The sequence below is a fragment of the Coturnix japonica genome, chromosome 1 (assembly GCF_054131305.1).
Source record: "Coturnix japonica strain WE chromosome 1, WE-NBRP24, whole genome shotgun sequence".
Lineage (NCBI taxonomy): Eukaryota > Metazoa > Chordata > Aves > Galliformes > Phasianidae > Coturnix > Coturnix japonica.
Genome location: NC_140663.1, coordinates 36,077,762 through 36,103,826, shown reverse-complemented (window position 1 = coordinate 36,103,826; position 26,065 = coordinate 36,077,762). Strand labels below are relative to the sequence as shown.

Sequence of the window (26,065 nt, the reverse complement as noted above, 5' to 3'; positions counted from 1 at the left end):
AACTACTACCCCTGTGAAATTACATAATAATATCTATTAATAAAAATAATACCAACAGGGCAGTTGAATGTTTTTGAGAGAATATACACAGAAGAAACAAGAACAGAATAGCCTGGGTTGAAAAGGATTACAGTGATCATGCAGTTCCAATCCCCTGCAGCATGCAGGGTGACCAACCACTATATCAGGCTGCCCAGAGCCACAACCAGCCTGGCTTTGAATGTCTCCAAGGATGGCGCAGAAGTGATAAAAGAAATTAATCGTGCTACAGAATTTTGGGAGTTCCTGACAGAGTACCCAAGATCTCATTACAACATGCACACCCCAACTACAGCAGACATAATTCAGCAAGCACTGACTTCTGTCATAACCCCCACTGCAGACACCCATTCCCTGTTGGATAAGGCGGCTTATATCCATGAAATAACCTTCTCACATTTCTGCCTGTTAGTGAGTTTATGGTCAGGACAGTTGAGGTAACTGCATCCTAACATAAAACATCCAACCTGAACCTCCTACACCTGCATGCTAACTTAGATTTCCATTATATAAGGAGTACGCAACCAAAAATAAAAATGAAATGAGTCTCATGAGTGGGATTTTACGCCCTTCAAATTTTATACCTGAATTTTTAGGTTTCTGTTTCACCTGAGTTTTCCTGTATGTCCTCAGAGCATCAAAACATTTTTGACTGAAAATATCAATAGGAAGAAAAAACTCTCTCCACATCCTCAATTTATTATGATGAAATGAAAATCTAGGTTGCTAACATCTGAAAATCTAAACAAAGATGTGGAAGACTTATTTATTTCTACTGCAAATACTGAATAGCTACCATGAAAGCAGCTTGGGAAGTTTAATGGAAGTTTTCACAGTCCGTGCTTCCACAGCTCCTCACTCTCTCAATTTTGGTATGTTTTTTTCTTCTCAAATTCAAAGCTAGATCCAAAACCAAGGCAACTTAAACTCACCTTTCACTGTGTATTTAGCACTCCCCAAAGAATACGACAGTGGGTGCTACCCACACATTATTTAGGTTATTTCAATTCCATTTGGCAAAGTTCTTTGTGATGTATTCAGCTGGAATACTGAAACAAAGCAACCGCATCATTTCCTTAAAACATCAGTACACAAAGAGACTTATAATGAGGTCTGAAACGATCTTTTGTTTCCCTTCACAAATATTCAAAGTATCACAAAACATGTAAATATGACAGGTGAATTTATTTCTGAGCAGGAAAAATTGTTTTCTAACACTGAATTTACAGTGGCTTCCTGAATAGTTTAGGGCAAGATACTTGTCTCTCTCAATTTAATGTCTGTCAGAAATAATTTTATTTACTTCTCCAGTGTGCTGAAAGAATTAATGTGCTTGCATTTGTACAATTACTTTGAAGATGAAAATGGCTATTTAAATGCTAAGTGTCATTTTATATAAATAAGCAAAAAGCACCTGTGTAAATCCAAAACAAGATTATCCTCCCCTTATGTATAGATGAGTACAGGATCTGAAAGTACTGTTCTTTCACCCACTGCCATGTCTCCAAAGGAAAGAGCAAGTGTTTAGCAGTCCTTACTTCCTCACATCCCACTTGTAGATCCTGTGACATACCTTTCACATCTTTTATGATGTCCTTCCTACACTTGCAACACAAAAATTCAAATTAAAAAAAAAAAAAAAAAGTTACCGATGAAGGCATATTGACGCAAATCGAAGATGTTATCAGTTAGGTTTTACTGATCTAACTACTTCAAGTCCCCTATTAAAGCCTTCTCTCCTCTCTAGGTACTATTTCAATTCACAATGATTTCATATACTGCATATATCTTGCCGAGACAAAAATCAAAGAAAACTACATTCATTTTTGTTGTCCATACTCATCTATTTCTAATCTCAATGCACAGTAAACGAGCCAACAGCTTTGAAGAAACATCATTAAGATGAAACAAGTAAACATTTTGCATTCCATCTTCTCTTTTTTATAACAGCATTTCAAACTTTTATTTCCAGTCACTCGTCCCTGTTCCTATAAAGAGATTCTGTCACTTCTCAGTTCTGCAAAGCTGATCTCTTTCCTACTTTTTTCAGTCATAAGCAAGAAATGACTCCATCTTACAAGAAACAATAGTAACTTGGTTCCTCTTCTCCACCATCTTCTTCTCCAGCCTCTGTTGAAAGTGTCAATGACTAATACAAAATTGCAAAGACAAGACTAGAGCATTCAGCAAGACATCAACATTTCTCACAGTTTCACAGTGCTCCTGCTTTAAAAGAGATGGATCAAAAAAAAAAAACACCATCAAATCTGGGAATATGTAACAATTTGCTGGATTGTTAAAGGTCAAAAGCATATTCACATATTTAAATACCTCAGGCCTTCAGCTTGGGTGTAATAAAATGGCAGCATGTACCCCCAGGTGCAGTTTGAGCATAATTGAAAGCAACTTGTAAAATTTAATATTTTTTACTGTGAAATAAATACTGCTATTAGGAAAACTTTTTAAAAACTTCCTATCTCTCAATAAACTGTAGTTATGTGGTTAACTGTCTTGACCTTTTCCTGCTACAAGTAATTAGGATTCTTATTTCTGTGCTTTTGTTATTTTTTATATTATATTTTAGAAACATTTCAGAAAATTCCTTCTGAGATTTGAGTCATCAGGCTCCCTGTAAAGCCTGACCTTGCTAGATACAATGTATTTTCTCTAGAAAAATTTTCTAGATACAATGTATTTTCTCTTTCTGTCCTATTTCCAGAAGGAGTTCTCTTTTCAGACAAGCTCTTCATTGGCTCTGCTTGCTCAACTAGCAGTGCAGTGAGACTGCGTGCTCCTAAGCTTTTAAAAAGGTGATTCTTGAAAAACCACCAGCTCTCTTGTATCCCTAAACCATCTGGATCAGATTCCCCGTGGACACTGCTAGCTAGCTACCTGAAAAACTTTGAGTCTACACTCTTGAAGTCCAGGGAGGCAACTCTGCTGACCTTTTATCCCTCATTACACCAAAAGTTTGGAACTGAACTATTTCATGACCACCTCTCCCACAGGATCTTCCTTATTCTCAAACAACAGATCCAGGAGTGCTCCTTTCCTATTTAGATCACCAAATACGCGTGACAGAAATTTATCTTCAACATCCTTCAGGAATTTCCAGCCTTACTTGTGTCAGTATGATCTTCCCAGTTTATGACTGAGGAGCTGAAATCTCCCACAAGCACAAGAGCAACTGATCCAGAAATTTCTCCTTATTGTCTACTGCCTTATTCTGCCTTATTGCTCATCTGTGTAACTGTCCTGAATGAGTGATTGTAGACACCCTCAACAACATTTGTATTGCTATTCATACCTTAATCCTCACCAAGAGGCTCTATACCATGTCATCTCTTACTACAGGGCTGCACAGTCTAATCCCTCCCTTAAGTACAGTGCAGCACCTCCATCTCTCCCATCCAGTCTATCCCTCTTGACCAGCCAATGGCTTCATCCCAGTACTCCATTCGTTTGTTTTCAATTGCACGAGATGTAACAAAACAAAACCAACAAACAAACACCACAAGAAACAAAAATAGCACCTTAAACCTGAAAGTTCCTCCAAATACAAACATAAAATTACAGCTGCAAAAACACTGAAATAACAACACAGGAGTCAAATAATAACTTTGTTTCTCTACAGTTGTTAAAAATTCTGAAGTCATTTTTCAGACCACTTCCAAATAAACCCCACATTTCCACATTTTGATGTTGAATTAAATGCACAGAACTTTTTTTGTTGTTTGTTTTCATAGTTAGTCCTGTCTATTTAAGTCTCCCTGGGAACGCATAGCTGACCTACCTGCAGACTCAAGTACAAGGTTGGAAACATCTCATCACCATCTTCGACAAACAGTAGTTTAAAGTACTCACCAGTTTGCCACCAGTGGTCCAAGACAGGTACCTTGAAGACTTTTTTTGACCATTCTAGCGTGTCCACATCACAGTGCTCACCAGCTACAAACATCATCCTGAACCTTTAAATAATAGTAAAGAAAAATATATTCATTTGGTCTGGACAGGAAAGAAACACAGAAATTAATTCACTTAATTAAACATTTGTGGTCTGTGTCCCTGATAAGAGAAAAGGGGAGGGGAGGTCCCTTACTCTTTGTATACTTCATCCCACTGAAAAACAATTAAAATCCTGCAGTACTTATTTATGCAATCTGATACATCGTGTAAAAGCAGCTCTGTTTTCAGAATTCAGAGATCTTGGTAGGCCAGTGAAAACCAACTGTAAATGGAAGCAAGGAATATTTAAATACTTTATATAAAAATCTAGGTAGATACCCATCAGGCAAAACAAAAACACAAAATACGCAAAAAAAGAGATACCAGAGGAAACAGTGAAGAACTCTTAGCTTTAAGTGCTTAAGACCGTTTCATTTAAACAGCTCTTAATGATGTTTTGTGATGTATCTTTTTTTCTATGCTTTTGTAGATGAGTTTGGTAGAGAAACAACAGCAGCTAAAAACCTTTTCCCGTATAGACAGAGACTATTTACATATAAATAAAAAATAAATCATGTAATCCTACAAGACAACAATGATCTCAGAACAATGGAATTCAGCCTATTTGGCTGGATACTCTGATGCAACTTTGGCAGAAAATAAATGCAACACCTGGTAATCAAGACAGATACAGAGCATTTTCACGCCACTGAATTAGGTAGTGCTACACACCTGGGCAATAACCCCTTCCCAGTTCTACTCATCACATTTTATCAGATTTTGTCTGCACTGCTATCCTTCAGTAAGCACCACAAACTGATTTCATGCTTTGTTTAGTATAAGGTCCTCTGTCAACTGTAGCTTTCTTAAATATGACTATTACTGCACAGAATCAGGACGTTACAGAACAGGCCAAAGATCATCATCTTATAAGAAGTTATGAAAGAAAGAATGATTTTTGCCCTCACAGCACTTGGAACTGAAGTCAGAGATATTCAGTCTCAGGGCAACAAACTTCTTTCACGCAACAAAGAGTAACCAAGACTAGAACACGACACAGACTTACAGAATCATCATATATCCTGAGCTGGAAGGGACCTTCAAGGATCATTAAGTGCAATTTCTGGCTCCTCATAGCACAACCCAAAATCAAACGCTATGTCTGAGAGAACTGTCCAAAAACTGCTTGAACTCCAGAAGCTTTGGGCTATGCCCACTGCTATGGGGAGCCTGTTCCAGGGCTGGCCACCCTTTGGTAAAGAACCATTTCCTAACACCCAACCTGCCCGTCCCCTGACGCAGCTCCATGCCGTTCCCTCAGGCCCTGTCGCTGTCACACAGAGCAGAGCTCAGCGCTGCCGTCTGCTCCCTGTGATGAGCTGCAGCTGCCATCAGGCCTCCCCCCAGCTCCTCTCCTCTGGGCTGTGCCAACCCAGGGACCTCAGCTGCTCCTCATACACCTTGTCCTCCAGACCCTTCACCACTTTTGCAGCCCTCCTCTGGGCACTAACAACAGTTTTATGTCATTATATTGTGGTATTCTAAACTGCACCTGGTGCTAAAGGTGCACCTAGAAATTAGAATTCAGCATTCTCAAAGCTGAAAATAATTTTTGGAACAGGTACAGAGTAAGCAGGTGGGTTAACAGCAAGCTTTTAACTTGTCAAGCTTGAAAGTCAAACCCCTGCTGCTGTGTCAGACTGAATAGCTAACACCTCAGAAGGAGATTGTCTACCTGTCATATCCTCATACTGGACGGGGCAGAAAGCAAGTTCTTTCTGAAGCAAATCTGAGGTCTTAGTACTACAGTTTTACATGACACAGCATATGTCCACCTCTAGGACTGATATATATATAGGCCGTGTCTAAGAATATAGATGTCTGGTCACAGTAGGGGGTGGTCTTTTCCTTGATGTCTGATCCGTACTGTGCAGGTGAACTGAAGGACACTTACACATAGAGAAAGCACAAGTATTTAAACTGACTTCATGGAAGTCTGACACGGTGCTAGTCAAAATTCCCGCTGAAAGGAACAGTCTTTCAATCTTTTTATTAAATGCAGAAAGTGAAACTGGAAGATACTCTGGAACTTCAAGCCATGTACAGACAAAAACAGACAAAACCTTATAGCAAATGTGTAAGCAAGCAGGATTCACATCAAAGAAGCACAGTGTTTGCTGTACTCGTAAGTCTACATCATTTTGGTAAACTGCCTTCTGTGCACATCTCCTGCATTAGAGGATAATGGTTTAATGAGTGTGTCCCCAATTAGAATCCTGAATGTATTTCCTTTGAAAGCACAAGCTACTGCTGATAATTACAGCTAATAGCTAACTGGGAGCTGCAATAGTTAAAAGTTTATGATAGCAGAGAACAAAATACTAAATAAATAAAGACTACAAATACTTTCTGAAAAGCTTTTAAGACTCATGTTTACATGCAGGACACTTCTCCTAAGTATTGCTCAATTTACATGGTATTGAATATTCTGTAATTAGGCCTACTAGATACAGAATTTCAGCTCAGATGTAAAAATTTAACTTACAATTAACTTTATAAAGTTCTAAAAACTCTGTTAAAAGACTTTGCTTTAAAAACAGGGTTAAGGATTGACCAAGAACTCAAACGGCATGCTACCCCCTAAACCAGAACCAGAACTCCTCCTTTTGAATTCCCAGCTTAAATAATCAGGCCTGTTTCCAGGCTCTAGATCAATCCCATGTTTTGGAAAGAATTGGGACTAGCTCTTTGGACAACTTACCATACAAACCTATCAAAGAGAATGCAAGAGCAAAGTGCCATAAGCCTAACAAAGCGTAAGAGCTATGAATTTATGTTCTCCTGTCAAACAGTATAACAAGAGAGATGGCAACAGTTATAAAATGTCCCACTGCGAACAATTTTTTAACAATCCACTTAAAACTTCAAAGCATGTCAATGCACCTATTATTGCAATCATCTATCACTGCAATGCAGTTAAAGGGGCAGAAAGATCTTAAAACCTCTCTGTTAAGTAAATATGTCCCAAGTTGTCATTCTGAAAATCAAGATTTTAGGCCCTATTTGTCCATTGGAGTGGATTTGAAGTGCTACCTCATGCAGAGGATGGATGAGCATTAGCAGTCCTGCCACAATCTAAGTCATTCAAAACAGCATGCACATTTTGGTGTCACTCCAAGCACAAAAGAAACCACATTTCAAAACGACCATCCCAAAGCAGGAGTGCTCATTGAGTAGTAATTTCAGCTACACTCTTCTGGATTAAAACATCGTAAAAGTGTTATTAAGTCTGGAACGCATACACAAGTTTTTTGTGGCAAAGAAAATCACTGCATCACGTTAAATAAATCTCTCTGCTGAAAGGAAAAAACAACAACAACAACAACAACACAAAAACAACAGCGAAGAAGGTTAATTTACACTTCTTAACAGAATCTGGAAATAAAGAATTTTTGAAGCCTCTGGAGCCTGTAGACACTTAAATATGTAAAACATTTATATATTTTAATCATCTCACTTTTCTCCATTGGTGTCCTTGCCCATTCTCCTCCCCAACCGTATTTTACCCTGTTCAGGAGGATTCAAGCACTGACTGAGTGAGAGACACAGAATACAAAAACAGCTCAGCTCCTTTTCCCAGTGCTCCACAACAGCTCATCAAGATCTCAGCGAAAGACTCCATAAGGAATAGCCACACATGATCTACAGTAGCACAAAGTAGGTGGAAGCAAACAGCACTCAGTAATGTACTTCAATTGTCCTATATTCTGAGCTTTAATCACATCCCGAGCAGCATGTGTGAGACACGAGTTTTGTGAGAATTTCTAACAGCTCTGAATTAGCTAATTTAATTTCCCATCCCCTTGCTCCTGTGTTTTGAGAGAGAAACAAGCAGTTACTAATCAACTTTATATCCTCTATTTCTGAACAGATTTTATGTAGTCAGTCTCATACTTCTTTCTTAAGCGAGTACATTAACATCTGGCATCACACGAACATGCTTCAGACTCCAGAATCTCTTGATATAAAAAAATGGCAGAACAATCACAATTAACCTAAAGCAAAGAAAGCCATGTAGGCTATGGAACATAAGCTACAAGTCACTACTATTCATATTTTGATTTATGTTGAACAGTTACCTAATTTCATGTATAGCTGTCAGCTGTCAATCATCTGGAAATCAAACCTAACCAAATCAAAGTAATCAAGTCAAGTAAAAGATGGATTGTGATTCCAAATAGTGTTAATGGTTCAATGCTATGGAGTTACTTCATAAAGATATTAACTGACTCCAAACACCAACCAGAATACACCCAGGTACTTGCCGGTCATGGAATTTGGGTGTTTATTTTCAAACACACCAGACAGCAGTATGATCAGATGGACTGCTTAGCAGCTCTGCGTGCTATCAAAAACCTGGTCTTTAAAGATGCCATAGAGATAAGTGGTTTAACGGGGTTTATATCCCACAACCCTGCAAATCAAAAATCTCTTTTGCTGTTTAACATAACTTGTGTTTTAGACATAAGTAATGTTTTGTCTCAAAGGCAAATGTTAATGTAAGATTCCAAAAGCCAATATGGAATTTGAAGAAAGCACACGATAAGCTTTGGAAACAACACATATCTTAGTTGTCAGTGATGCTAACAACATTAGTTTTTAATAGGGATTTACATAATTTATGTCAGTTCAGAAGAACAGAACTCTGGTTATCTTTTTTTTTACCCCCATAAATCAATTACTCCTTTGTGCACTAGAAGCTGGCACTGCCTACCTACTCTGTATCTTATCAAGAATAGTTCTTTTTAAATAGGATTTTAAAAGAAAAACACCTTAATCCATAGCCTATTTTAATATAAAATCTCAGGAACTAAATGCACCATGGTGGAACCCTCTTTGAAGAATACATTGCTGGCCACATGATAGTGAGTTTCTAGAATAAATATAGATATTTTATGCCAGATGGCAGAAAGACATTCCACTTTACAGCTCTATACAAAGTAATGGATAATAAAGTTTCATAGCATATAAATTAGATGGGTATGAAGTAAACATAAGACAGAATGCAAACTGAAAGGAAATTCTCTTGACCTTGGATGGAAAAGTCCATCCAAGAAAGAAGATTTCAGTCATTTGCTGGACCCTATTTCTGAAGAACTGCAGTTTTAATTTTAAAATAACACACACTATAACTAGCTGGATGTTAATACTGAAATCATTATAGAATAGCCTGACTTATTTAAACACCCTTTCCAATTCAGTAATCATACCATACTCAAACGGAGAAACTCATCAACTAAGCCCTGAATAGGAATCACAAAAATATCTTTTTACATCTGGGACAGCTGATATCATCAAGGGGACACTTATTTGCCTGGAATTCTTTGGCAAGATAATTCAACAACCTACAGAGTAGGTTAGCAGATTTTCTACTCAATTATTACTCTAATTGTATGGACTGGCTTACTTTAGTCACCACCTAAAGAACTGCTGAGGAATGGCAATTAAATTTTCTAGCACGTGAACCACATTCTTACTATGAAACATCACAGTAGGGTTTTAAGGTATCAAAGTAGCTTTATTCCTCATTTCATGGAAGGGAAACAATTGATGATAGCACTTAAAAGAGATGGAAGAAAACTTTTAGTGAGTACCTCAGGAATAAATCCAGCTTACAGATACATGAAACTTTTCAGATTAATTAAGAAAGTGAAGGTGTAATTTAGCACCTTCCTTAATTCTTTGGACAACTGTGATAGAAGGTGTTCCCATGACTGAATATTGCCTAGTCCTTATCTGATGCTGAGCAAATGATTCAACTCCAAGATTAGAAGTCATTCTAAACCACATATTCTTAATGTTTGCTATATGATACTGAGATTGATTTGTAGAATTACTGAACAATCACAGGTACATGAAGTCAGTATGAGGAGCATTTTAGCCACATAATTTTAATAATGTATTTTAATCACAAAATTCTAAAACCTCTCAAATAGCAGCAGTTTAGTGGCTTAGACTGAGTATTCAAAATTAATAGAAGACTTTGACCTTAATCTCCCTGCACTTCAGCTTCCCATCTGCAAAACACAGCTAATGCCACTCAGTCATCTCACAAGGGATTTGTAAGGATGAAATCAGTCACAGTTTTGAAGCATGGAAGTAGCACAGCAATAAACACTTAAAAAAAAAACAAAAAACAAAAAAAAAACAACAGTATGAAATAGCAGAACATAACCGTAATCAGAAACAAAATAATGGAAAGATATTGGCTAGCTTCTGATTCAATGAACACCGAAGATCCTGTGCAGTCAGTGAAATGGAAGACGGTACAGGATCACGTAAACCAACACTGTATTGCAGGGTGTAAGAACAGTGGAGTAAAATTGAGTAAGCAATCTTAATTCACTAAGAATTCTTAACCTCAGTGTCATCTTTTTAATGGTAATCAAAGACATGTTTTTAATAGCCTGTCTCTCCTCCAAACTATCAGAAGAGATTCACAACCAAATGTGTACACCTCATTTGCCAAGAAAACATTTGAATTCTGCTATACAGAGGTGGATAAAGCCCCAGACATTGCTATTCTTAGTTTATCCAGTCTGTTTCTGTAAGAAACTGCTTCCAGTGTATCCTTAGTTCACCTTTTTAGAGAGTACTGCTTTCCCAGGGCTGCCTCGGGGTCCTGCTGACGGATTGCTCTAATTGCAGTTGGTGAAGTAAAGAAGGCAGCTACTTCATGCTCTGCTAGCACGCGGAAATAGGCACCAGCATCTGGTGTTCCCACAGGCTTCCCCTATGGAGAGAATAATTTGAAATGTCACAGGATAAAAATACTTCGTAATTCCTTGACAGTTCAAGGCTTGAACATCTAACAGTGGAGGTAGCACAGCAACAGAACTGATTTCAAATAAGACTTTAAAGCAGAATTTGTTAAAAATAACAATGCAGTATGTGTATTCACTTGAAAAAATAAATTTCACAAGCTTTGGGTACAATCTCTTGAATGAGTACATGATATACCAGCTGCTACTGAGAAAAACAAGACGAACAGACAAGCCAATGAAAAGACTGCCCAAATAGCTGTTATTACACTGGCAGCAGAGGGAGTCATGTCTACATCTATCCTTCCTGTGAGACAAGTTGTTAAAACACTGAGTCTCACTGGAGAATGAGTCTCTGGACACAGTGGCATTTCATCTATATCCACCATGCACAGGACTACATGTCATAACACCAACTTGTTGTTACCTAGAATTTTTCTCTTACTTCTGGAGAAATCCCCATGCAGCTGCTTACAACTGGCTTCTGGGCATCTTTGTGCTGCTGCTGCAAATGAAGACCAGAGAGAAGCCGAAGACTCCTTTACTGTGTTAGTTTGCTAACAGACTATGGTATGTATTTTGGGAGAGTGAGTTAGGGCTTGGAAAACTAAACATTGTTTTTAGCTATAGGGCACAGTCACAAAAATCGTAAACAGAAGTAACTGGAAGTGACAAACTGTCCACTGGTAAAGAATAACAAAAAATAATAAAAATAGTTTTCTGTGGTGCCCCAAATATAAAGCATACAAACAACACAGGAGAGACATATGCTCTTCATACTGCAAAACCCAGTTTGTCATTGCTTCATGCAAAAAAGCCATCAACACAGAGCAAGCTTCACCATTGAAAACATTACAAACTTCACAGCAGTTCATCACTCATAAAATAAATTTATACCTCCACACTCCTTGTGTAAATTCAGATTTGGAGTGCGTCCTTAACAAGTGTCCTTCACATTCATGTATTTCATTACTTTCAAAAGCCACAGGCCCAACTTTGGGTTCTTAGCCAGCCACAGGCAGTACAGCCTTGACATTTGCCATCAACTTTCAAGAAACTAGATGTACTTTTTCATTGAAAAGAGCAGATTTTGCAATAAGACAAACACAACAGATTGACAGGTCTAGTGAAAAAAGTAACAAGCAAAACTCTAATTAATACCTCAATTTATGAGGATGCAAAAAGAACACAGGCATGTGAATACCTTGAAGAATTTACTAAATCCGGTACTTTTATTCCAGTAAGAAAGCAATAGTAACACATTAAATGCCTTTACAGAAGTGTACACAAATCAAGTCTGTTGCCCATCGCAACATTGAAAGCCACCCCCTTCTGCAATGCAGGCCCCCTGGAATTTGTCCTTTCCCCACTTCCAAATTCCCTCCCCATTGCAAACTCCCCCATGCTTGCCTGGCACTCAGCTGCAGGAGTGCTAAGAAGCCAGCTGCCAGATTTCAAGACTCCAGGATGACTGAGGCTGGATATATCCCATTGGCTTTGCTGCCCTACATTTAACTACGACTAGTAGAGCACTGCTGAGGAAGCAGAGGGAAAAAGCAGGAAAAACCAGAAGATATAACCAAGTCTTCTTTTAAAGGGCAGAAGAAGTGATGAGAGGCAAACAGAGAATAAACAAAGGAGAACAAGGGAATCATCAATGACAAAACCTCTGTTTTTCTAACAGCCTGTCCGAGCTTCTATAAAAAGTGTGCAAAAGAACATGATTATCTTACTGAAAAACTAAATCATTTTTTCCTTTCACATTACAGTTCCCAAAGAAAAATCTATCATCAGATTTTTTTTTGTCCTCAAGCCTCCTCCTTGCACACATCTTCACTGGAACTTTCACATATTCATTCAAATGTTCACCAGCATTTGTTGAGGAACTCCTTTATTCAAGTTCATGTCATCTCCATTTAACTACCCAGTACAACTATCTACTCAGAAGTTCAGCCTTGCATCACTAACACAGCTGATCTTAGACTGGAACATTCCAAACTTCCATAAAAATCTCATTAACTAATTCTGCAAATGAAGCAGTAACATCTGTAATGAACTTGGGACAGGAAAAAAAACCCCACAAAACTAACTGCTGGGTGACATGAAATTGGTTATTCTGCCAATAATACCATAACCTGCGATTTTTAAGCAAATGTAAACTTTCAGAGCCCTTAAGAGCTCAGTGTCTGGCCTCAAGTACACCCAACTGCCTCCTATGGGTTTGGCTGTAGGTGCTCAAGGCCAGGCATGCTATGGCACGACTGTGTGACCTCCAATGAGAACTCTGGGAAAACAGTAGAGCTGTGAGCAGAGCTGTGAGCAACCTACCTTTTCTTCAGGGGCAATTTGTGCTCATGCCCTTTCCCTTAATCTCTGCTTGAGCCTTGCTACCGCCACACCAAGGCCTGGGCTCTGGCCCATACCTTGCACCTCCAGCAAGTTCTATCTGTCCTAGACCCTGACTTGAGATTTGGTTTGGAAGTGCAATTCTCAACGAATAAAACAAGAACTTCACAAGGAAAGGAATAGAAAACTGCTCTGACGGTTGATAATTCCCAATAAGGAAACAAAACTGTCATTTAGGAAAAAAATCTGGCCTGGCTATAAAATATTCTTACTGACTCTGCAGAAAGTGCTCTCCAGGGCCTTGGCAGCTGGTAGCGTTTTCACAAATGCATAAACAAAAATTGACATAGGCAAAACAAATCTGAGACACTGCAAATTAATTTCAGAGCATAAAAACCTACAAATAACACTGCCAGAGAGAGTGCTCATTTATCATACAAAAATTGTAAGCACTGCAAGTTGCCATGAGAGGCTTATTACCACATATAATTTTGATTTTTTTAAAAGTTAGCATTGTAAAAAATAAAGCACAGGGTAATTGAATTCGGAATATGGTGATGTATTGCTGAGTCAGTTGAAGAGTGTTAGCAAATGAGACACTTCCACTGGATTTGCTGGGATCAGTATTTGCATCGATACTGCAGATGAAAATTAAAACTTTGCTGTCAATAGCAATTGGCTGGCAGGAACCAAGATGACAGTAATCAAGAATAAGGCAGTCAGAAAGAGTGATCTGCCTCACCCGATTTAGAAAAAGAGAAGTATAACAGGCACTTCTTTTATCAGCTAGGAGGATTCACACAGAAAAGACTTGCTTTTAATAACCTACCAAGAGACTCTGAGAGAGATAGATAGGAATGTCTTTCTTTCTGGAAATGCCTAGTTTGAGCATGTAATTTATCAAATGTCTACCAACTGAGCAGTCATCCTCAGGCAGAATGTGTTGATGGATAATGCACGATTATGAAAGAAGATTCATAGGCAGCAAGAATGATCAAGAGGATAAAAAGCTCTCCTGTGGAGAAAGTCAGAAGCCGTTGGGTTGGATTACTTAAAGAAAAAAAGACACATAAGAGGAGAGTTATAATAAAGTACCCAACTCCACATCAATAACAGCACAGCAATCCCCTTTCTGCCAGACTCCTAATAACAAGGGGCTACTCAATTAAAGATAAACTCCAATTTATGAGGAGAAAATTCTCTCAGTGTAGTGAATATTACACATGGAACTCACTGCCACTAAAATCTCCTGACACCAGAGATATCAGGATTCAAAAAGAAACATTCTGAGGTATTTCTCCTGCTGCTACTGGCCCCGTTACCAAACCCCCAGTAAGGACCTGATACATCCTAAATTCATTCCACAAATATAATCAATGTGGGTGATGATAGAAAGATGACAGGAGTGGCAGAACTCCAGGTACAGTGCTTTCTTTGTAAGCTGATGATAATGGTTTATGGACTGTAGCAAAGCTGGATGCCCTAACATAGCTCAGAAACATGCTATATGACAGTAAGTGCAATCCTGGGCCCCTCTGTTGCTGCTGCTGTGTAGGCCATAGATTTGTTCCAACAGCATTGACTAGAAGAAGCCCCATGAGAGCTGTGGGGAAGAGGATACCTGGACACAGCTAAGTCCATCCTGCTACTGCTCTGTGTGGGGACTATAGCTCCTTTTGTCCTAGCCAACTGAAATCAAGTTTCTAATTGATTTCAGGGCTCTATGGCAGGTACGGGCAACATCCTCTTCCCCATCCTAATTCCAAGTCCATGGATCCACTCTAGGAAAGGCAAGAAGTTGCTTACAGCTTGGGATGCAAACCTCACAACCAACCCAGAGTGGGCTGGGAGGCTTCAAAGAGCTTCTTTATACCTACTATTTGTCATGCCTTAGAGAAAAGCAATCCAGGACAGATTAAAAAAAAGGCACTTGCTGTATTCAAAGGAATTCATTATTGTTCTCACATTCCTGACAATGGTTTTATGACAGGTAAAAATTGAAGGCATGTAGTTACCATAGCAATTACTGAAATAACAAGTTGTCACTTACTATGTAATTTAAAAATAAACAAATCACTTTAAAAAGTCAGTCCAGTCCATATTCTGCAGTGATTGTCCTTGGGCAAACGTGCTCAGGCCTTTTTTCTCCTTATCTGAATAACACTGCTGATACTCCTTAGCCCATAAGCTACCATTAGGCAGGACAAACTTTCACAACCTATTAATGAATATTCACCATTATGGTAGTCTTCTGAACAGAAGAAAAACTTTATGGTGTCCCTTAACATAAATATAATTTTTCTCACTATGGGTACAATTATTTTTTTTATTCCTATCTATCTTCAATCCTCAAAAAGAAGCCACTAACATTACGAACATAGTCTGAAAGCTCGATTGGTGGTATCTTAGAGAAAGAAAAATTCCAAATGTCCTATTACTGGTTCATAATGATCTAATCAAAAGCAAGACCACAGACGGAGATGCAAAGGTCAACTGGATACTAACTCTGCTTTTCCTTTAATATTTATTGTTAAAAGAATATGATTTTTACCCTTTTTATATTCCAAAATGAACACATTTTAAATTCAAAGGTAATTTTACAATTACAATAACCATTCTGATCACACATTGATACAGTGATATATCTCTACTGTAAATCATCACGTAAAACAGATAACTGAAAAACCACCTAAAAGACTTCATTTCTTCTTGCATTACTCCATATCTGCTAGAATGGAAACCTCTTTGTTGCAGTTATTCTCTTCCATAAATGCATACAAAAAAATTTCACGTGTACCACTGTATCACTGGCCAAGAACAGATATTGTAAAACTATTAAAGTCTTAGCCTTATTTCTGGAAAAATGACATTTTATCCACATCGCATTCCTCTTCTACTTAACCAGAGCATCAGTGACAAGTTAATCCCTTCAGAATAAAGAATTTAATTAACATGCATTAGATGCTTAAACATTAATTAGAGTATAATAATTTAATATTCAAGCTAATACAATATTTAATTCTATAAATGTGCATTTCTGCTACTAGACAAAGTTTTCACTCCTTGTTATTCAAAGTGTCAGAAAAGCCAGTCACGGTAGTTCCGTGCCTTAAAATTGTACCAGACCTGTAGGGAACCACTGTAGGGCCTTTTTTTTTTTTTTTTCAACAAGGCAATAGAATTCCTGTAAGAGAATAAAATATGAAAAGGAATAAAACCATTTCTTTTTTTTTTTTTCCCTGAATTTTCTGTTTATCCAATGAAAGCCATTTTTAACTGGAGCTCTTTTAAATATTTGTAAAGATCCTGAAGAACCCAAAATTACATCTCATAACAACTGAGTATCTGGAAATAAAATGAAGATGGAGATATGTAAGGTACCCAACATCAGGTTAATTGTTCAAATCACAGTTAACCTAGAAAAGCATTTAATTCTTTCTTTTTCAAATACATGTTATGTGTTCACTCAAAATATGTCACGAAAATTTATTAAAAAGCCAAAAAGTTTAAAAGAGGACATAAACTAAGTTTCTAAAAACAAAAACAAATATAACTAAGAACCGTCTTCAGTAGTGGATGGAAGAGGTGAACATAACAAAACTGCAGTTGATTAAATATACTTAGAAATCCAAGGAACACAAATACATAACAGGGAAAATAAGAGATTAGTAGCTATTTAGGTATATTTATGAACACACACATATGAGAATGCAACTGCATGACACATACTGACATTACAAGGACCAGCTTCTAGAAGTGAATGCTGGCATTTCTCACACTCATACACACAGGAATAAGAATTCAGTCCACAAAGTTTACAAATAAGTAATCAGTCTTCAAAGTCTTTAGTCTAAACAGTCAACTGTTTACTATTTCACATACTGCAAAACTAGAAGCAATCCTAACTGGAATACTATTGCACATCATAAAGTTACTGATCCACATAACAGCTAACCCAAATATGTGCAGGCCTGTATTGTGCTGCAAACAAAATTCATCACTCAAGGTTGTATTGTGCTGCGTACACCCCTTAGCAGAAGGACAAACTTGGCCAGCTGCTTTTTATGTAGGAGCTTGTCTGCAGGCAGCTCCCACCTGGCAATGGCCACCAGAACGGCCTTGTCTTTATCTCACAGTGAAGCTGCACATTCTCATATGAGCATATTTTTGTTTGACAGCAGTAGTAATAAGAATAGTTTACTCTACAGTGCTACACCATTCAAGCATCTAAAGGGACACGAGACCGTTTATGCTTTTAGCTTCAATATGAAGTATTTTAATCAATACCAAATGTTTTTTTCTTACTAAGAGCAATAATGAATAACAGCATCAGTGCAGCTAGCATTTCCCACAAGCTGTTTGCTTGCCTATGTCCTAACTTTTATCCAGAAGGTCTACGCTTCTGGATAGAGAAAAGAAAGATTTCTAGCCTGTGTGGAGACAATCTATCAGAAATTCAGCCTCATACACTGGTCTGTTCTTCCCAAGACAGAAATATGATCAGCTGAAAGTTCAGTACAAAATAGGTAGCATTTGTCTAGATTTTATTTTTGCTTCATGAATTTTGAACATAACGTTAACCCTGATCACCTATAGAAATCATTTAAGTTGCTGGGAAAGTGGATTCAAGACTGAGGGATGGCCTTTCAGTACTTAATTATAGCCTCCAGTAATCCACACATCCTTTGAAGCTTTTTAAGCCTTCATTTCCAGAAAATGAGACAAGGTCAAAATAAGTAACAGCTTCTGCTTTAGGGTACTGAACTGAGAAGATTTTACAGAGACATTACATAGTGTGTGGATATAACAGAATTACCCATCACGCAGGAGAGGGAAAAATGGAATCTTGTGGGACTTCTGTGCACAACACAGATTGTTCTCCCTCACCTTTCCACCCCAGAAAAACACAGCTGAAAACTGAATAGGTCTGTATGCAAAGCTTTAACTCTAGTTACTTTTTCAGAGCCAAAACTAGCTTCCCTTGCTCAAAGTGATCTTTCTGCCAACCCATTATACTCAAAGGAGTGTCCAGACTGTCTTCTACACAAGAAAAAATGATCTTTTTATTCACAACATGAAGAACAATGCCATAATTTTTTCTTAACATAAACAGCAACACACAGAACAACATGACAAGTGTCACATCTGGGATGAGCAAAAGGCACTGGATAGCTGTATAGTATGTATGTATGTATGTATTGCTAAATGTCATGAAACCATCTCCGCATCTGGAGTTATTTCCAAGTTTGCTAATGTACACAAGTACATAGTTACTTCTGGACAGCTTCATACATATGTATAGCTATGAACATATAAATTATGGAAAACTTATTCTATTTCCTTTCCCACAAAAAGACATATTTACTAAGGAATCCTGTCTACATTAGTCTAGCATGAGTTCAAGATATTCTCTCACTTAAACACACCTCATGAACATGCCTCTCCTTCTCAACTTAGAACTCTGTCCCACTGCTTTGAAACAAACTCAGTCCTCTTTATAAAAAACAAACAACAAAACTACTAATTACTTTTAATTTAGTGTCATAGAAAAATCCTTACCTCTAAGTGTTCTTCCACCCCAACCTGTGCCCCAGTACACATCTTTATCATGCAAAACCTACCGAAAGTAACTCCTTCAGTCAGCAAGCTGATATCTGTCACTGAACTAAAATGCTCTCAGAGTCTCCAAGGTAAACTCAGAGAAGACAACATATTGAAAACTCTTCCAGAAAGAGCAAGGTATATGGAATACTCAGATGGCTCATTTTTACTGCCACTGTTGCACTATAGATACTCAACTGCATCATATTTCAATAATGCATTTACTTCAAGCTTTCATTCTGAAAGCCGACAAAGAAAGCCAGTAAACTTATGTCCACAAGGCAAATTGAGCTGGAAATTAAGAACATTTATCCATTTATTTTTAAGTTTTCTACAGTCACTGCAGTCATTGGCGGAGGATATTAAAGTATGTGAGACTTTCTATGTCTCAGTTGTTTAGGGAAAGAGGCTTACAGTTTAGAAAAAATACTTGTTTTGCAAGCCCACTTCCCTACGATATTATCGAAAAATCAATTCAATGCCTAGAAGCTAAAAAACAAGCTATTTGCCCCAGACCTTACAGCTCTCAACATGATATGGAAGAAAAACATTCTGACAAAAGATAATTTTCCGTTTCATAGAACAGCTTAACACATTACTTACAGGTTTTCAATGAAGAGAAGAAATCCCTAAAACCACAAAGACAAAATCAAATTCCATTTTTAAGATCTTAAAATGTATTCTAAACAGTGTGTTTTGTTTCTTATGTCACATTTTCCCATTACAGAAATGATAAATGAAAGAACAAAGCATCAGTGTTGATAGCCAGCAGTTTACTGTTCTGTGAGAAATTACCAGTCTTCTTCCTCCTACATGCACTTGTAAAAATAAATTTATCATTATGTAAAATAACATGAATAATGTGATCACATATGGTCTCATGGACTGTTTACACAGCAAGTAGTAAGGTGAGTTAGACTCGATCAGTAGACCACACTATTTAATGACAACACTCTTTACATCTTCCATTACATGTTATTTCAGGTTTATTTTAGACTAGATTTAGCCTTATTCGCTGGACTAAAAATGCAGTTCCAAACATTCTAATGGAAAGTTATCCCACAGATCTTCACTGCTTTGGCTGAAAGATTTTCTAGGAAGTGTCATGCTGACTCTTTCTTTTGTTTCTTGCACATGACAATAGCACGCCAGATCGCATGACCAGTATGTGCTGCCAGAAAGCTTGCGTGTCTCCTGTCTATAATAACTCTGGTCACAAAGCTAAAGCATGCGTCACTGTCTTCTTGCTGAGAAAGGATGTAATCATTCCTGATGTTCTTGGTGCCAACAAGTATCATGAGATACCACACAGCCTTGAATTCCAATCCAGAAAACAAACCCTGACAACAATCCAACAAATCTAATTTAACTATGATTTCACTAAACGCCTAATGGAACTGCAATCTCTGTCTAGTCATTTGAATGACACTGATCTAAGTGGGACAGACACTGTAAAAATGTTCCCAACACCTTACGAATTCAGGGTATCACTTGTTGCCCGAACAATCTCTGAGGACTTCATTGAGATCTTCATTCAGTCTGAAATACTTCTGCAGTAAATGAATGCCCGTTTCTGTACTCACTTTGTCATGCATGGAGATGGAACACCAGCAATGATGCAGTCACAACTTATCATTCCCCCTTACTTCCACTCTCCATATTTGACTAATGTTGACTCACTTAGGGAAGAAAAAGATAACACAGAAAATGTAACTCCCCACTCTAACGGAAGCAACAGTGGTGACGACCAGGTCCAGAAAGTGCTTATTCACAGAAGGGAATGCAGATTCCTTGTTCTATCTCCAGTTCAGAAACCGCCTTCCAGTTCAGAAACTGCCTTGATGCAGATCCAATAAGCTCTGGAATCTGTAGTACTCAGTTTTCACTCTCCTCTGCAGAAATCAAGGATGAGATTACTCCTCTACATGCTACCTAAGCTTCCTGCAAAGCTATTAGAAGAGGCTCACAAACTACATTTGTGCATTAAGCCAGTAATAGAAGAGGCCAGGTCTAACTTATGTTAAAATACCTTAATTTTGACATAAGCTGAAAATAGAAATTTGAGATGAAAACAAAATTCCCTAATTCCACACTGCACTCATAGTAGAAAAGTCCAAGTTGACACTACACACTTACCTCATACAAAACTGTAGGATTTCCATGAAGAAGAGGCCCATAGCAAATGTAAGAATGACCAACTACCCAGCCTAAATCAGAGGCTGCCCACCACACCTAGAATGAAATGAAAACATAAGAAAATTATTGCTTTTTAAGACAAGTTTCAAAATATTTAGAAGGTATTTAAATAGAACTACCTCACCAGGTTTGAGTCCATATACAGCTGACATCGTCCAGTTCAGCATAACTGCATAGCCACCTGTTGGTCTGATAACACCCTAAATGAAAATAATTTTGATATTTAAGATCATTCAGAGAATGCATTTATACGTCTGTCTTCAATTAAATTCTGAATAGACTTGAAGTTGTCAGATTCCAATACTTCATGCTTAATAAAAAGATTCATTCTTACAAATATATGCTTCTGCTAACATTCTTATTGACGAAGTAATTTTGGAAAAGGAGAAAAACCTGAGTGCTATGATAATCGTTTTCAGAAAACAACTAAGAAAGACGTAAGTTGTGTCATTTAAATTGGACACAAATACTTAGTCAATATATGCTAACAAAAAGTAAGAAATCAAATCTTTACCTCTCTTAAAGTTTGGTCATCTAAATGTTAGTCACATGGCTTAAACTCGTTGTCTAGTCTCCCTGAATCAACAGAGCACTGCCAAAAGCCAGTGGCACCTGATAGCCTCATAGTCTCGTGCGGGTTGGAAGGGACCTTAGAGATCATCGAGTCCAACCCCCCGGGATTTGAGCCTCTGTGCAGCAGAGCGGCACTTCTACCACTTGCGCCACAGGGGAGATTCGAACCCAGGGCCTCTGGTGTTGCAACGCGGCATTCCTACCACTGCACCACCGGGGCACACACAACCTGTGGCTGTGTTGTATGTATCGGCACTTACCTAAATAACTGGGCTAAATTACTCTGTGGAAATACACCCCTCTCCCTGTACTGACTCTTTCAAAGCCTTGTCCAATAACCTGGGGAAGTGACAGACACATTAACTCATTAAAACAGAAGCTGCTGTCACAGATAGCAGTTAACTAATCTGACTTTTAGAAAGCAGATTTCATTTGTTTGTCTCAGCTTCTAACTTAGTCTCTGCTCTGAGATTAACATAAATTTTGTTATGAGGGTACCATAACTGAATAATTTTACTTGTGTGATCATATCTAAGGACATTTGACATTGCCTCTGAATTTGTGACAGTATAATCACTGCTGTTGAACTATATTCAGATCATCTTCTATGCTTCAGAAAGAATTGTAAGAACCAAACAAACATGTAGAGTTTGTGTTTAAAAATAAATCATTAAGAATAATTGACAGTTGAAAGCAAACACTTTCAAACAATGCCCTTCTCAATCTAAACCTTCATTTTCATGGGAATTATATCCCCAGAGCTGTTCAGAAACACAGCCTTTAGAAGATGCCTAATTCCATTCAATCTGTAATGTCATCCATTACATCTTATCTATGAGGAGATTAGTTAATACGTAAATAATGAATAAGCAAAGACTATTCAGCAATAAATGTTATCATGGAAGTGATATCAATTAATCTTGCCATTAAATAATTAGTCAGTTAAAATACAGAAAATATTCAGTTAAAGTACACTCAGTTAAAATACAGAAAATATTCACAAATAGAAGATATTCTGCTATTATTATTATGTTGTACAAACACTTTGGATTATTATTTTTATATTAATGCCATTTAAATAAACATTATTTATTCTTAGACACTGACTTTGAATTAGAGAAATATGAATAAATGAGATTAAAGCACTTCAATCATTCTTTTTAGCACTGCTGTGGTTGATATTATCAACCTTTTTAACTAAATATTTTCCATCACTGCAAAAAGATCCGTCACAAACACTCAGACTACAGATAGACCTTTACCTTGGGCAAGCCTGTTGTTCCTGACGTATATAGAATATAAAGAGGATGGTCTGAAGGAACAGAGACACACTTGTAACACTGTGCTTTTGCCAGCTCTTCTTCCCAGTCAAGATCTCGACCTGGAGTAAGAGGAACGTGGCCCTGCCCATAGAAAAACATAAAAGTGTCCAAGCAGAATAAAATGTAAGTGGGTCAAAAACAGGTATTATTCAATTTTCTGTACAGTAGTATTAGTACATTTTCTATTTAAACATCATAAATTTAAAGTTTTTCCATAAAATACAAAAGCAAACTACAGCACATACATTAAAAATGTTAACTATAGAAGAGAAAAAAGTATATGGACTACATGAGCAACAATGATAGCAGAGCAGCTAGATTCCAGGTTGCAGCAAGTGAGGATTCACTCAAACACAACAGCAGTGAGCAAAGAAATAAAGAAGCTGCTTCCCTTCAGAAGGCCTGAGGTATGCAGCAATCTCCAGACACATACTCTTGCCTCCTCAGCCAACCCTTACTGGGATCCTGGCTCCACCCCTTCTGGTCACTGAGGTGCACAGCATGTACCTGAGCTCCCCTGGGTTGGCCCTGCCTTCCCACCAGGTGTTCAAGCTGTGGCTTAGCATTTCCACAACTACATACATATCTGAAAGCTAACATTAAGGCACTACAACAGTACACTCACCAAGTTCGGTCGCCTGTAAATGAGAACTTTCTCAGGTTTGTGCTGTACCATTCCCAGTGCTCCTTCTAGGAGTGATATGTATTCCACTTTTCTTTTTGGTTCTACTCCAAAACTTGCTGTTACAATAAGTCTGGGCTAAAATAGACAAGTTAGAATGTTCATACAAACATTAGCAATATATTTTTATAATACGCATGCAATCTAACAATGTTTTGCAAGGAATCTACCCTTACATAATTATAATCGGGGGGCTGGATCCATTTTCTAAAGAAACAAAGCTTTTATACTCTTGCAGTCCATGCCTCATTTTTTTCCACAGCACATTAATAACTATGACACCTTCACCATTTTAAACCATATTTAAGAAATAAATCAATTATATTAAGTTCTTGCAAGTTGTACAAAAATAACGGAGCGAATACCTCATTTCCATGTAGCTCTCCATTAAAGGAAAAGCTTAATGTCAAGTCATCTGTCCTGGTTAGTCTGCTTTCAAATTACATATGTACCTGAACCCAACTAGCTACAGATCTTTACTGTTTCTTTTTCAGCCTGCAGTTACTTAAGTAATGTGGGAGGTTAAAATAGAGAAAAAGAAAGGTAAAGAAGAAATGAAACTAGAAATACCAGGAGAGAATAAGCTAAAGTCAAAAGGCACATGAGGAAATTTAATCTAGAGTCTTTCAAGTAATGGTTTCAGGACCCAGGATGCAAATCCACTGAAAAACAGATTTCTCTTGTTCTGGGTGTTATTTTTAGACAAACTTCTCTTTCAAAATGTGCATTTCGAAGATACATTTTTTTCATTAAGCCAACCTCAGGTGTTATGAAAGGTTTCCTAAGTCAAAAAAACTCACCTCACTGCATACAAACTATTTTGACTTAAATCCCAAGACCAGTACTCTCACTTCATGTATTCAGGAAATAAAGGGTAGTTTCTCTGGTACTGCGTATCAGAAGACATTTTAATCATAGAATTGCGAGTCTTCAACCTCTTTACTTTTAGAGTTTTAGAAGCATATTTATCGTGAGCATCTTGTGCAGTCTGATCCAGCTACCCTAGTAATTGCATGTATTAGCATAAATCTCATTAGGTAGGCACAAGCCACAGTGCCACAGTTAAGACTGCATTAAGCTTTGCATGGAAAGTAGAGATTAAATTGTTTGATTGTGCAGTAATAAAATGTTTCCTGTCCAAATCTGCCATTCAAGGAACTTTGCTAATTAGCTTGTACTCAAAATAAAGATTTCAGATGAGCTTTAACATTTTAGCATTTGTCAACTTTCACTTTTGGAATGTGATGATTTTGATTAAAGAAGATTTAATACAATGCAGTTAAAATGAAAATTCAACTGGAAGCCCCTCTGAATATATTAGCACAGTTCTATTCAATTATTACAGTGGACGACATCAGTCAATACCAGGTTTACAGTCATTTATAAACAGCGCCCCCTCTGCTTATCAACTATATCACCTGCAATAAGGTGGTTTTTTTTAGACTTCCAATACTAAATTGTCTAAGGTGATGTTTTTCTTACATGAGGGTTACTGCTTGAAAGCATCACGAATCATTCTGTGCAAAACAAAGGCTGATTAGTGGTTATTTTCTAGTGCTTTACCTCTCTGCCTACTGATAGTATCTTCTCTGCACATCTGCTCCTATATTGCTTTTATACATTCATTTCCCACTTCCGTGGCTCCCCATAGTCCTGCACGACAGATCAGATAGAAATAAAACTACTGTTTGGTGGGGTTTGGTGGAGAAAGAATGCCAGAGATAGTGAACTGTAGGAAAAAATAAGGAAGTTGAAATGAGATAAAGCAAGGCCCAATAGTATCAGACAAACAATACTGTTCTCCCATAGAGGCTCCTTCTACCATCTCTAGTAACATGCAAGGCAAGGTTTAGAAGAAACAATGAATATTTTTTATTGGGTCAACCTTTTATTGGTCAAGCTGTAAAAAGCCTACGCTGAAAACACACAAGCTTTGAGCACAAAATGTCAGTACTGTCATGAAGAGGCTTACAGATAGAGCCAGCACTCAAGCACTCAGCTGTTCAACACACAAAGCTCTTTCCCCTTCTCACTCTAGATATACACATATCTTACAATAAACTCAAAATTTCTGTGCTATTGTTGTGCCTCTTTCCTCCTTAAAAAAGTAACACACAACTTAGAGAAATGCTCATGCCACCATAATACAGTTCTCTGCACCTGCTGATACTGATCTGGCCATACCACCCATGTCAGATGGTCGTGCACATTAAATTCTGTCAGATGCTGCTCTACACAGAGACCTGAATTGTAATGTATTAGTAGCTAAAAAATAAAATTTAAAGAAAACCACCATAAACAAGATACTGCCTTCTAACTTAGGATGTACTTCTAAACACGTATTACAAAAAGCGCTTCAACACCACACAAGACAGAACTGCAAACATTATGAGGCAATTATGCACCTTATGTCATAGCAGCTGAGCTTGCTGTCTAATCGTAGAGCTATTCATGTTGAAAAAGACCTTCAAGATCATCTAGTCCAACCATCAATCTGAACTACCAAATTTCATCACTAAACCATGACCCTTAGCACTCAC

General features: G+C 37.6%; 1 protein-coding gene across 4 annotated transcripts in view; it reads right to left on the bottom strand.

Moving 5' to 3' along the window:
- The window catches only part of ACSS3 (acyl-CoA synthetase short chain family member 3), a 74,809-nt gene that overhangs the window by 30,367 nt on the left and 18,377 nt on the right, over positions 1-26,065 (bottom strand). For 3 of the 4 annotated variants that reach the window (XR_014942788.1, XM_015857410.3, XM_015857411.3), the window contains exons 4-9: positions 23,469-23,603; positions 22,784-22,924; positions 21,068-21,148; positions 20,889-20,984; positions 10,626-10,777; positions 3,904-4,007 (exon numbers count right to left, since the gene is read on the bottom strand). Coding sequence is in view for 3 of the 4 variants with exons in the window: in XM_015857410.3 (XP_015712896.2) it covers positions 3,904-4,007; positions 10,626-10,777; positions 20,889-20,984; positions 21,068-21,148; positions 22,784-22,924; positions 23,469-23,603 (709 nt within the window). In the remaining variant the exon portion in view is untranslated. Of the gene's footprint in view, positions 1-3,903; positions 4,008-10,625; positions 10,778-18,192; positions 20,645-20,888; positions 20,985-21,067; positions 21,149-22,783; positions 22,925-23,468; positions 23,604-26,065 lie in introns of those variants that run through there. The other variant, XM_085537792.1, reaches the window with a different exon arrangement.